The sequence below is a fragment of the Columba livia genome, unplaced genomic scaffold (assembly GCF_036013475.1).
Source record: "Columba livia isolate bColLiv1 breed racing homer unplaced genomic scaffold, bColLiv1.pat.W.v2 Scaffold_2045, whole genome shotgun sequence".
In the NCBI taxonomy this organism is placed as follows: Eukaryota; Metazoa; Chordata; class Aves; order Columbiformes; family Columbidae; genus Columba; species Columba livia.
Genome location: NW_027043193.1, coordinates 25,751 through 37,409, shown reverse-complemented (window position 1 = coordinate 37,409; position 11,659 = coordinate 25,751). Strand labels below are relative to the sequence as shown.

Genomic DNA, 11,659 nt, shown 5'->3' with positions numbered 1-11,659 from the left:
GGCGGGGGGGCCGGGCGGCCACGGGCTCTTCCTGGTGCGCCAGAGCGAGACGCGCCGCGGCGACTACGTGCTCACCTTCAACTTCCAGGGCAAGGCCAAGGTCAGCGCCGCTTCCCGCCTTTTCCCAACCTCTTCCCGCCTTTTCCCGCCTTTTCCTGCCTTTTTCCTGCCTTTTTCTTGCCTTTTCCCGCCTTTTCCTGCCTTTTCCCAACCTCTTCCCGCCTTTTCCTGCCTTTTCCCGCCTTTTTCCTGCCTTTTTCCTGCCTTTTCCCGCCTTTTCCTGCCTTTTTCCCGCCTTTTTCCCGCCTTTTCCTGCCTTTTTCCTGCCTTTTTCCCACCTTTTTCCCACCTTTTCCCGCCTTTTTCCTGCCTTTTCCTGCCTTTTCCCGCCCTTTTCGCGCCTTTTCCCGCCTTTTCACGCCTTTTTCCCGCCTTTTTCCACCTCTTTTCCACCCTCTTTCGCTACTTTCTTGCCCCTTTTCCACCCCTTTTCCCACTCTCTTTCCTCTCTCTTTCCTCTCTCTTTCCTCTCTTTTTCCTCTCTCTTTCCTCTCTGTTTCCTCTCGGTTTCCTCTCCTTTTCCTCTCCCTTTCCTCTCTCTTTTGCTTTTTTCCTGCCTCTTTTCTGCCTCTTTTCCGCCCTCTTTCGCTGCTTTCTCACCCCTTTCTCACCCCTTTTCCATCCCTTTTCCTCTCCCTTTCCTCTCTCTTTCCTCTCTCTTTTGCTACTTTCTCGCCTCTTTTCCACCCCTTTTCTCTCCATTTCCTCTCCCTTTCCTCTCTCTTTCCTCTCTCGTTTCCCCGCCCCTTTCCCCCCCCTTCCCCCCTTTTCCCTCCCTCTTCCCCGCTTTTCCTGCCCCTTTTTCCTCCTTCTTTCCTCCTTCTTTCCTCCCCTTTTCCCCCTCTTCCCACCTTCTTTCCACCCCTTTTCCCGCCTTTTTCCTGTCCCTTTTCCCGCCCAAAACACGGGGGGGTTGGGGGGGGGGGGCGGGTGACGCACCAGACAGGACGCCCCATGTTATGAATGGGACACACGGTGACGTCACAACGGGTGACGACCCAGACAGGACCCCCAAGGTTATGAATGGGGATTTGATGTCCCGGACAGGATACATGACACCACAGGCAGGCTCTATGACGTCATAGGTCACGTGACGTCCGTGTTTCCGCCCGCAGCACCTCCGTCTGTCCCTGAATGAGGAGGCGCAGTGACCCCCATTCAGGACACCCCGTGAATGGGGAATTGACGACCCAGACAGGACACGCCATGAGTGGGGATTTGACCCCCACGAGTGGGGATTTGACCCCCATGAGTGGGGATTTGACACCACAGGCAGGGTCTATGACACCATAGGCGGGCTCTATGACATCATAGGTCACGTGACATCCGTCATTCTGTCCGCAGCTCCTCTGTCTGTCCGTGAATGAGGAGGCGCAGTGACCCCCATTCAGGACACGCTGTGAATGGGGAATTGACGACCCAGACAGGACACACCATGAGTGGGGATTTGACCCCCATGAGCGGGGATTTGACACCACAGGCAGGGTCCATGACACCATAGGCGGGGTCTATGACGTCACAGGTCACGTGACATCTGTCATCCTGTCCGCAGCCCCTTTATCTGTCCGTGAATGAGGAGGCGCAGTGACCCCCATTCAGGACACGCTGTGAATGGGGAATTGACGACCCAGACAGGACGTGCCATGAGTGGGGATTTGACCCCCATGAGCAGGGATTTGACACCACAGGCAGGGTCTATGACACCATAGGCGGGCTGTATGACATCATAGGTCACGTGACATCTGTCATTCTGTCCGCAGCTCCTCTGTCTGTCCGTGAATGAGGGGGCGCAGTGACCCCCATTCAGGACACCCCGTGAACGGGGAATTGACGACCCAGACAGGACGCGCCACGAGTGGGGATTTGACACCCACGAGTGGGGATTTGACACCACAGGCAGGGTCCATGACACCATAGGCGGGGTCTGTGACATCACAGGTCACGTGACATCCGTCATTCTGTCCGCAGCTCCTCTCTCTGTCCGTGAATGAGGGGGCGCAGTGACCCCCATTCAGGACACCCCGTGAATGGGGAATTGACGACCCAGACAGGACACGCCACGAGTGGGGATTTGAGCCCCACGAGTGGGGATTTGACCCCCACGAGTGGGGATTTGACACCACAGGCAGGGTCCATGACACCATAGGCGGGGTCTATGACGTCACAGGTCACGTGACGTCCGTGTTTCCGCCCGCAGCACCTCCGTCTGTCCCTGAACGAGGAGGCGCAGTGCCGCGTGCAGCACCTGTGGTTCCAGTCGGTGCTGGACATGCTGGAGCACTTCCGGGTGCACCCCATCCCCCTCGAGTCCGGGGGGCCCAGCGACGTCACCCTGCTCAGCTACGTCGTGGCGGCGCAGCGGCCAATGGGTGAGCGGCACGCGGGTCACGTGACACCCCCCACCCCCTCCCCCTGACCCCCGTGTTCCACGAACCCCCATGTCCCCCTGTCCTCACATCGCCCCATTGTCCCCCATTGTCCCCCATTGTCCCCCATGTCCCCCTATGTCCCCGATATCCCCATGTCCCCCTATATCCCCCGTATCGCCCCATGATGTCCCCCCATTGTCCCCCCATTGTCTTCCCATGTGCCCCAATGTCCCCATTGTCCCCCATGTCCCCCATTGTCCCCCATGATGTCCCCCATTGTCCCCATTGTCCCCACGTCCCCCAATGTCCCCGTGTCCCCCATTGTCCCCAATGCCCCCACGTCCCCCAATGTCCCCCATTGTCCCCATTGACCCCTTGTCCCCATTGTCCCCATTGTCCCCCAATGTCCCCATATCCCCCATTGTCCCCCATTGTCCCCATTGTCCCCCCATTCTCCCCACATCCCCCCATATCCCCCATTGTTCTCAATGTCCCCATGTCCCCCATTGTCCCCATGTCCCCGTGTCCCCCATTGTCCCCAATGTCCCCATATCCCCCATTGTCCCCATTGTCCCCATTGTACCCAATGTCCCCAATGTCCCCACGTCCCCCATTGTCCCCATTGTCCCCATTGTCCCCATTGCCCCCATTGTCCCCATTGTCCCCAATGTCCCCACGTCCCCCATTGTCCCCATTGTCCCCATTGTCCCCATTGTCCCCCAGGCCGCGATCGCTCCGGGAGCCGTTCGGCCACCGACCCCGACGACCTGTGAGTGTCACCGGGTGGGGGAGGGGACGACACCCCCCCCAACCCCCCCAACCCCCCCCAATTGACCCCTCCCCCCCTTTCCCGCAGGGCCGAGCAGCTCCCGTAACAACGACCCCCAAATCCCGCCCCTCCCCCCCAACCATGGACCTCAGCGCGCCCCTCCCCCCACTTTTTGTAACCCCCCCGCCCCCCCCCCCCCCTCCCCCCAAGGTGGGGGGGGGGTCCCAGGTACTTCAGCACCCCCCGAACACTACGGGGGGAGGGGCGCCCCCAAAATCCCCCTTTTCGCCCCCAAAAATCCCCTCATTGGGGGGTCGGACGAAAACCGGCGGCGCTTTTTGGAAGAAAAGCGGAAAATCAGAGATTTCAGTCTCGTTTTGGTGCGGGGGGAGGGGCGGGGGGGGGGGGGGGGGGAGGGGCTGAGCCGGGGGTGGGGGGGGGAGGGGTGTTGTTGGGGGGGGAGGGGCGGGTTTGGGGTCAGGAAGGTGAGTTTTGGGGTGAGAAATGGGGGGGTTTGGGGCCGCGTTTGTGCGGGGGAGGGGCGGCGGGGTGGGGGAGGGGCAGCAGGGGTGGGGGAGGGGCGGCCCGGGCTCTAATCCGGGGGTGCAGCTGCTGCCCCTCCCCCCCCCTCCCCCCCCCCATGGGGCTATTTTGGGCCCCAGCACCCGCCGGCCCCTTATAGGGTCAATGGGCACCCGCCGCCCCTCCCCCCGCCCCCCCCGAACGCCTGGGTCCCTCCCGGACGCCTGGGTCCCTGCGGGGGGATTTATACCTGCCATGGGGTGCCCCCCCCATAGTCACCATTGCGGGGGGGGGCACCGGGGCCGTGGGGCGGGGAGTGGGGGTCCCAGACCCCCAAGTTGCTATGGGGCGGGGAATGGGGGTCCCAGACCCCCAAGTTGCTGTGGGGCACAGAATGGGGGTCCCAGACCCCCAAATTGCTATGGGGCGGGGAATGGGGGTCCAGACCCCCAAGTCACTATGGGGCACAGAATGGGGGGGCTCGGCTCCCCAACATTCTATGGGGCAGCCATGGGGGTCCCAGCCCCACAAGTCCCTATGGGGCACAGAATGGGGGGCTCAGCCCCCCAATATTCTATGGGGCAGGGAATGGGGGTCCCAGCCCCACAAGTCCCTATGGGGCACAGAATGGGGGTCTCGGCCCCCCAATATTTTACGGGGCAGGGAATGGGGGGTCCCAGCCCCACAAGTCCCTATGGGGCACAGAATGGGGGTCTCGGCCCCCCAATATTCTATGGGGCAGGGAATGGGGGTCCCAGCCCCCCAAGTCGCTGTGGGGTGGGGAATGGGGGTCTCAGCCCCCCAATGTTCTATGGGGCAGCCATGGGGGTCCCAACCCCCCTATGGGGCGTCTGTGGGTCTGGGGTCCCGTGTCCCCCCGGTAACCGGAGCCCCCGGCAGCAGCTGCCGCTCGGTGGCCCCTCCCCCTGCCCCTCCCCCCGCCCCCTCCCCCCACACATCGGGGGGTCCCGGTGACCCCGGCCCGAGGTCACGACCCATCACCCCCCCCCCCACCAGGGGACACCCGAGATGGTCACAGTGGGGGGGGGTCATGGGGACAAGGGGGGGGGTCATGGGGACAAGGGGGGGACATGGGGGGGGGGTCGTGGGGACAAGGGGGGGGCCATAGTGACAAAGGGGGGGGGGTCATGGGGACAAGGGGGGGACATGGGGGGGGGGTCATGGGGACAAGGGGGGGGTCATGGGGACAAGAGGGGGACAAGGGGGGGTCATAGTGACAAAGGGGGGGGTCATGGGGACAAGGGGGGGGTCATAGTGACAAGAGGGTGAACATGGGGACAAGGGGGGGGACACAAGGTGACAAGGGGAGGGGGGGGGGTCTCACCCCACCCCCACCCCACCCCCCCCCGCCCATCAGGGCCAGAAATAACCCGGGGGGTGTAAGTGACACCAAGTGGGGGGGGGAGGAGGACAAGTGACACTGGAGGGGGACAAGTGACACCAAGGGGGGGGGGGGGGTGACACCAAGTGACACTGGGGGGGGTGACAAGTGACACTGGGTGGGCAACAAGTGACACGGGGGGGTGACAAGTGACACTGGGGGGGGTGACAAGTGACACTGGGGGGGGGAGCGGTAAGTGGCACTGGGGGGGGTGACAAGTGGCACTGGGGGGGGGTGACAAGTGGCACTGGGGGGGGTGATAAGTGACACTGGGGGGGGAGGGGGGGGTGACAAGTGCCACCCCCCGGGGGGCGGGGCCGGGGGGGGGTGGCCCCTCATAAGCCCCCGTGGTGTCACCCCGAGGGCGCCCGGCCCCCCCCCCAGCCCCGGAGCCGCGCTGCCGTGGGGACGTTGGGGACACGTTGGGGACGCGGGGATGGGAATCGGGGGAAAGGGATCGAGGAATGGAGAACGCGCACGCCAAGACGGTGGAGGAGTGCCTGGCGTATTTCGGGGTGACCGAGAACGTGGGGCTGTCCCCCGAGCAGGTCAAGAGGAGCCTGGAGAAGTACGGGCACAATGGTGAGTGGGGACATGGGGACAATGGGGACAATGGGGACAATGGGGACAATGGGGGTGTGGGGGACATGGGGACAATGGGGATAATGGGGGTGGTAGGGGATAGGGGGACATGGGGGACATGGGGACAATGGGGACATGGGGACAATGGGGGGTGTGGGGGGACATGGGGGACATGGGGGGTGGTAGGGGATAGGGGGACATGGGGACAGTGGGGACAATGGGGACGGTGGGGACAACGGGGACAATGGGGGTGTGGGGGACATGGGGGACATGGGGACAATGGGGGTGTGGGGACAATGGGGACATGGGGGGACATGGGGACATGGGGGTGTGGGGGACATGGGGACAATGGGGATAATGGGGGTGGTAGGGGATAGGGGGACATGGGGGACATGGGGACAATGGGGACATGGGGACAATGGGGGGTGTGGGGGGGACATGGGGGACATGGGGGTGTGGGGGACATGGGGACAATGGGGGTGGTAGGGGATAGGGGGACATGGGGACAGTGGGGACAATGGGGACATGGGGACAATGGGGGTGGTGGGGGATAGGGGGACATGGGGGACATGGGACAATGGGGGTGTGGGGGACAATGGGGACATGGGGGGACATGGGGACATGGGGGTGTGGGGGGACAATGGGGACAATGGGAGTGGTGGGGACGTGGGGGTGTGGGGGACGTGGGGACAATGGGGGGTGGTGGGGGACAATGGGGACATGGGGGACATGGGGGTGTGGGGGGGACATGGGGACATGGGGACAATGGGAGTGGTGGGGACATGGGGGTTGTGGGGGGACATGGGGACATGGGGACAATGGGAGTGGTGGGGACATGGGGGTGTGGGGGACGTGGGGACAATGGGGGTGGTGGGGACATGGGGACAATGAGGGGTGTGGGGGATAGGGGGACATGGGGGACATGGGGGGACATGGGGACAATGGGGTTGTGGGGGCAATGGGGACAATGGGGACAATGGGGGGTGGTAGGGGACAGGGGGACATGGGACAATGGGGGTGGTGGGGACAATGGGGGACGTGGGGACAATGGGGGGTGTGGGGGACGTGGGGGTGCGGGGGGACATGTGGGGACAATGAGGGGACATGGGGGGACAATGGGGACAATGGGGGGTGTGGGGGGACATGGGGGACATTGAGACATGGGGGACATGGGGGGAGACAGGGAGACATGGGGGGGACATGGGGACAATGGGGACAATGGGGGGGACATGGGGACAATGGGGACAATGGGGGGGGTGTGGGGGGGACAATGGGGCCATGGGGGGTCGATGGTGAGAGGGGACGTGGGGACAGTGGGGGACAATGGGGGGACAATGGGGGACAATGGGGGACGTGGGGACACGGGGAAGGGTGGGGACAGCGAGAACTTGGGGGACACTGTGGGCTTGGGGGACCCTTTGGGGTGGCTGGGGGGTGTCCCCAACGTGTCCCCAACGTGTCCCCATTGTGTCCCCACAGAGCTCCCGGCTGAGGAGGGTGAGTACCGACCCGGTGGGGGTGTCCCCATGTCCCCCCGTGTCCCCATGTCCCCCCATGTCCCCCCATGTCCCCCCATGTCCCCCATGTCCCCCAATGTCCCCCATATCCCCCATGTCCCTCATATCCCCCAACGTCCCCATGTCCCCCCAATGTCCCCATACCCCCCCGTATCACCCAATGTCCCCATGTCCCCATGTCCCCATGTCCCCCATGTCCCCCATGTCCCCATGTCCCCCATACCCCCCCATAACCCCCAATGTCCCCATGTCCCCCCCATCCTCATGTCCCCCATTGTCCCCATGTCCCCATATCCCCCCATATCCCCCCATGTCCCCCCCATGTCCCAATGTCCCCATATCTCCCGTGTCCCCCACATCCCCATATCCCCCCATGTCCCCCATGTCCCCCATGTCCCCAATGTCCCCCCATGTCCCCCCATGTCCCCCATGTCCCCACGTCCCCCATGTCCCCCATGTCCCCCATGTCCCCATGTCCCCCATGTCCCCACATGTCCCCAATGTCCCCCCATGTCCCCCATGTCCCCCTGCCCCCATGTCCCCACATGTCCCCAATGTCCCCCCCATTGTCCCCATGTCCCCCCATTGTCCCCATGTCCCCATTGTCCCCCATGTCCCCCCCATGTCCCCAATGTCCCCCCATTGTCCCCATGTCCCCATGTCCCCCATGTCCCCAATGTCCCCCCATTGTCCCCATGTCCCCCCATTGTCCCCATGTCCCCCCATGCCCCCATGTCCCCATGTCCCCCATTGTCCCCATGTCCCCCCATTGTCCCCATGTCCCCGTGTCCCCACCGGTCCCCAGGGAAGACGATTTGGGAGCTGGTGGTGGAGCAGTTCGAGGACCTGCTGGTGCGGATCCTGCTCCTGGCCGCCTGCATCTCCTTCGTGAGTGACAGCGGGGACACCGGGACACCCTGGGGACACCGGGGACACCCTGGGACACCATTGGGACACCATTGGGACACTCTGGGGACACCCTGGGGACACCATTGGGACACCTTGGGGACACCATTGGGACATCATTGGGACACCTTGGGACACCATTGGGACATCATTGGGACATCATTGGGACACCCCTGGGGACACCGGGGACACCCTGGGTACCCCTTGGGACACCTTGGGGACCCCCTGGGACACCCTGAGACACCATTGGGACCCCTGGATACCCCCTGGGACACCGGGGACACCATTGGGACATCATTGGGACACCATTGGGACACCTTGGGGACACCATTGGGACACCCATGGGACACCCCTGGAGACCCCCTGGGACACCCCTGGGACCCCCTGGGTACCCCTTGGGACACCTTGGGGACACCCTGAGACACCATTGGGACACCCATGGGACACCATTGGGACATCATTGGGACGCTATGTGGACACCATTGGGACACCTTGGGGACACCTTGGGGACACCATTGGGACCCCCCAGGGACACCATTGGGACCCCCTGGGGACCCCCTGGGGGCCACCCCTGGGACACCATTGGGACCCCCCGGGGACCCCCTGGGGACACTGTGGGGACCCCCTGGGGACACCTTGGGGACACCATTGGGACCCCCTGGGGACACTGTGGGGACACCATTGGGACCCCCTGGGGGACACCATTGAGGACCCCCTGGGACCCCTGGGGACACTGTGGGGACACCATTGGGAACCCCCGGGGACACTGTGGGGACCCCCTGGGGACCCCCGGGGCGGCGGGGGGAGGGGCAGGAGGTGGCTCCGTGTCCTTGGGGGCGACCTCGGGGGGGGATCCGGTGACATCTCAAGTGTCGGCAGCTGCTCCTCGGGGGGGACGCGGGGGGACAGCTGCGGCCCCTCCCCCCCCCGCCGCCGGGTGACGTGTCACCCGGTGTCACCGTCGCTGTCACCGTCCCCGCCGTGTCCCCAGGTGCTGGCCTGGTTCGAGGAGGGCGAGGAGACCATCACGGCCTTCGTGGAGCCCTTCGTCATCCTCCTCATCCTCGTGGCCACGCCGTGGTGGGCGTGTGGCAGGTGGGGACAACGGGGGACGTGGGGGGCGGGGGGGGGTGCGGGGACGTTGGGGACAATGGGGATGTTGGGGACACAGGGGGACAATGGGGGGTATGGGGATGTTGGGGACAATGGGGACATTGGGGGGTATGGGGATGTTGGGGACATTGGGGATAATGGGGATGTTGGGGACATGGGGATGTTGGGGACATAGGGACATTGAGGACAATGGGGGTATGGGGATGTTGGGGACATTGGGGGACAATGGGGGGTATGGGGATATTGGGGACATTGGGGGACATTGGGGACAATGCGAGGTATGGGGATGTTGGGGATATTGGGGACAATGGGGATGTTGGGGACATTGGGGACATGGGGGGACATGGGGATGTGGGGACATGGGGGTGTTGGGGACATGGGGGACATTGGGGACAATGGGGGGTATGGGGATGTTGGGGACATTGGGGACATTGGGGACAATGGGGGTATGGGGAATGTTGGGGACATTGGGGACATTGGGGACAATGCGAGGTATGGGGATGTTGGGACATTGGGGACAATGGGGATGTTGTGGACATGGGGGACGTGGGATGTTGGGGAGTACGGGGATGTTGGGGACATGGGGGTGTTGGGGACATGGGGGACATTGGGGACAATGGGGGGTATGGGGATACAGGGGACATTGGGGACAATGGGAATGTTGGGGACAATGGGGATGTTGTGGACATGGGGGGACGTGGGATGTTGGGGGGTACAGGGATGTTGGGGACATGGGGGACATGAGGACAATGGGGGGTATGGGGATGTTGGGGACATTGGAGGGACATTGGGGGGTATGGGGATATTGGGACATTGCGGGTATGGGGATATTGGGGACATTGGGGACATTGGGGGGTATGGGGATGCTGGGGACATGGGGGTGTTGGGGATACAGGGGACATTGGGGACAATGGGGATGTTGGGGACATGGGGGGACGTGGGGATGTTGGGGGGTACGGGGATGTTGGGGACATGGGGGTGTTGGGGGACATTGGGGATATTGGGGACAATGCGGGGTATGGGGATGTTGGGGATATTGGGGACAATGGGGATGTTGGGGACATTGGGGGACAATGGGGGGTATGGGGATGTTGGGGACATTGGGGACATTATGGGGGTATGGGGGATGTTGGGGACATTGGGATATTGGGGGGGTATGGGAATATTTGGGACACTGGGGGGTATGGGGCTGTTGGGGACATTGGGGACAATGGGGGACATGGGGATGTTGGGGACGTGGGGGTGTTGGGGGCAATGGGGGGATGTTGTGGGGTACGGGGACATTGGGGACATTGGGGGATACGGGTGTCCCCCAACATCCCCATTGTCCCATTGACGTCCCTGTGGTGTCTCCCAATGTCCCGTTGACTCCCATAATAACGTCCCCATGACCCCCCAACTTTCTAACCAACATCCCCCATGGTGTCCCCATGATGTCCCCAATGTTCCCATGTCCCCAATGGTGTCCCCATGATGTCCCCATTGTCCCCCAATGTCCTATTGACATCCTTGTGGTGTCTCCCAATGTCCCGGTGACTCCCCATAACGTCCCCATGACCCCCCAGCGTTCAAACCAACGTCCCCCCATGATGTCCCCAATGGTGTCCCCAATGTCCCCATTGTCCCATTGACGTCCCTTTGGTGTCTCCCAATGTCCAATTCGCTCCCAATAACATCCCCATAACGTCCCCATAACGTCCCCATGACCCCCCAACGTTCAAACCAACGTCCCCCATGATGTCCCCCACGATGTCCCCATGATGTCCCCACGGTGTCCCCATGTCCCCATTGTCCCTGTTGTACCCATTGACGTCCCTGTGGTGTCTCCCAATGTCCCGTTGACTCCCCATAACGTCCCCATAACGTCCCCATAACCCCCCAACGTTCAAACCAACGTCCCCCCACGGTGTCCCCACGATGTCCCCAATGTCCCCCATGGTGTCCCCAATGTTCCCATGTCCCCAATGTTCCCATGTCCCCAATGGTGTCCTCATGTCCCCAATGTCCCATTGACGTCCCTGTGGTGTCTCCCAATGTCCCGTTGACTCCCCATAACGTCCCCATGACCCCCCAACGTTCAAACCAACGTCCCCCATGGTGTCCCCATGGTGTCCCCAATGTCCCCATTGTCCCTGTTGTACCCATTGACGTCCCTGTGGTGTCTCCCAATGTCCCGTTGACTCCCCATAACGTCCCCATAACGTCCCCATGACCCCCCAACGTTCAAACCAACGTCCCCCATGGTGTCCCCAGGATGTCCCCACGATGTCCCCATGTCCCCAATGGTGTCCCCAATGTCCCCATTGTCCCATTGACGTCCCTTTGGTGTCTCCCAATGTCCAATTCGCTCCCAATAACATCCCCATAACGTCCCTATAACGTCCCCATGACCCCCCAACGTTCAAACCAACGTCCCCCC

The 11,659-nt window shown here is 63.0% G+C and overlaps 2 protein-coding genes across 2 annotated transcripts in view; both read left to right on the top strand.

Moving 5' to 3' along the window:
• Positions 1–4: 4 nt before the first annotated feature.
• On the top strand, positions 5–3,560 carry LOC135577975 (SH2B adapter protein 1-like; the record flags this gene model as incomplete). Its single annotated transcript, XM_065048129.1, has 4 exons — positions 5–100; positions 2,258–2,429; positions 3,153–3,198; positions 3,286–3,560. Coding segments are annotated over 4 exons (333 nt in total), but the record flags the coding sequence as incomplete, so codon positions are not given.
• Positions 3,561–5,584: 2,024 nt separating this feature from the next.
• The window catches only part of LOC102089024 (sarcoplasmic/endoplasmic reticulum calcium ATPase 1-like), a 31,595-nt gene continuing 25,520 nt past the window's right edge, over positions 5,585–11,659 (top strand). Inside the window, 5 exon segments of the mRNA XM_065048128.1 lie at positions 5,585–5,704; positions 7,184–7,201; positions 8,027–8,109; positions 9,119–9,197; positions 9,200–9,222. Coding sequence (XP_064904200.1) covers positions 5,587–5,704; positions 7,184–7,201; positions 8,027–8,109; positions 9,119–9,197; positions 9,200–9,222 — 321 coding nt within the window. The 5' untranslated portion in view covers positions 5,585–5,586.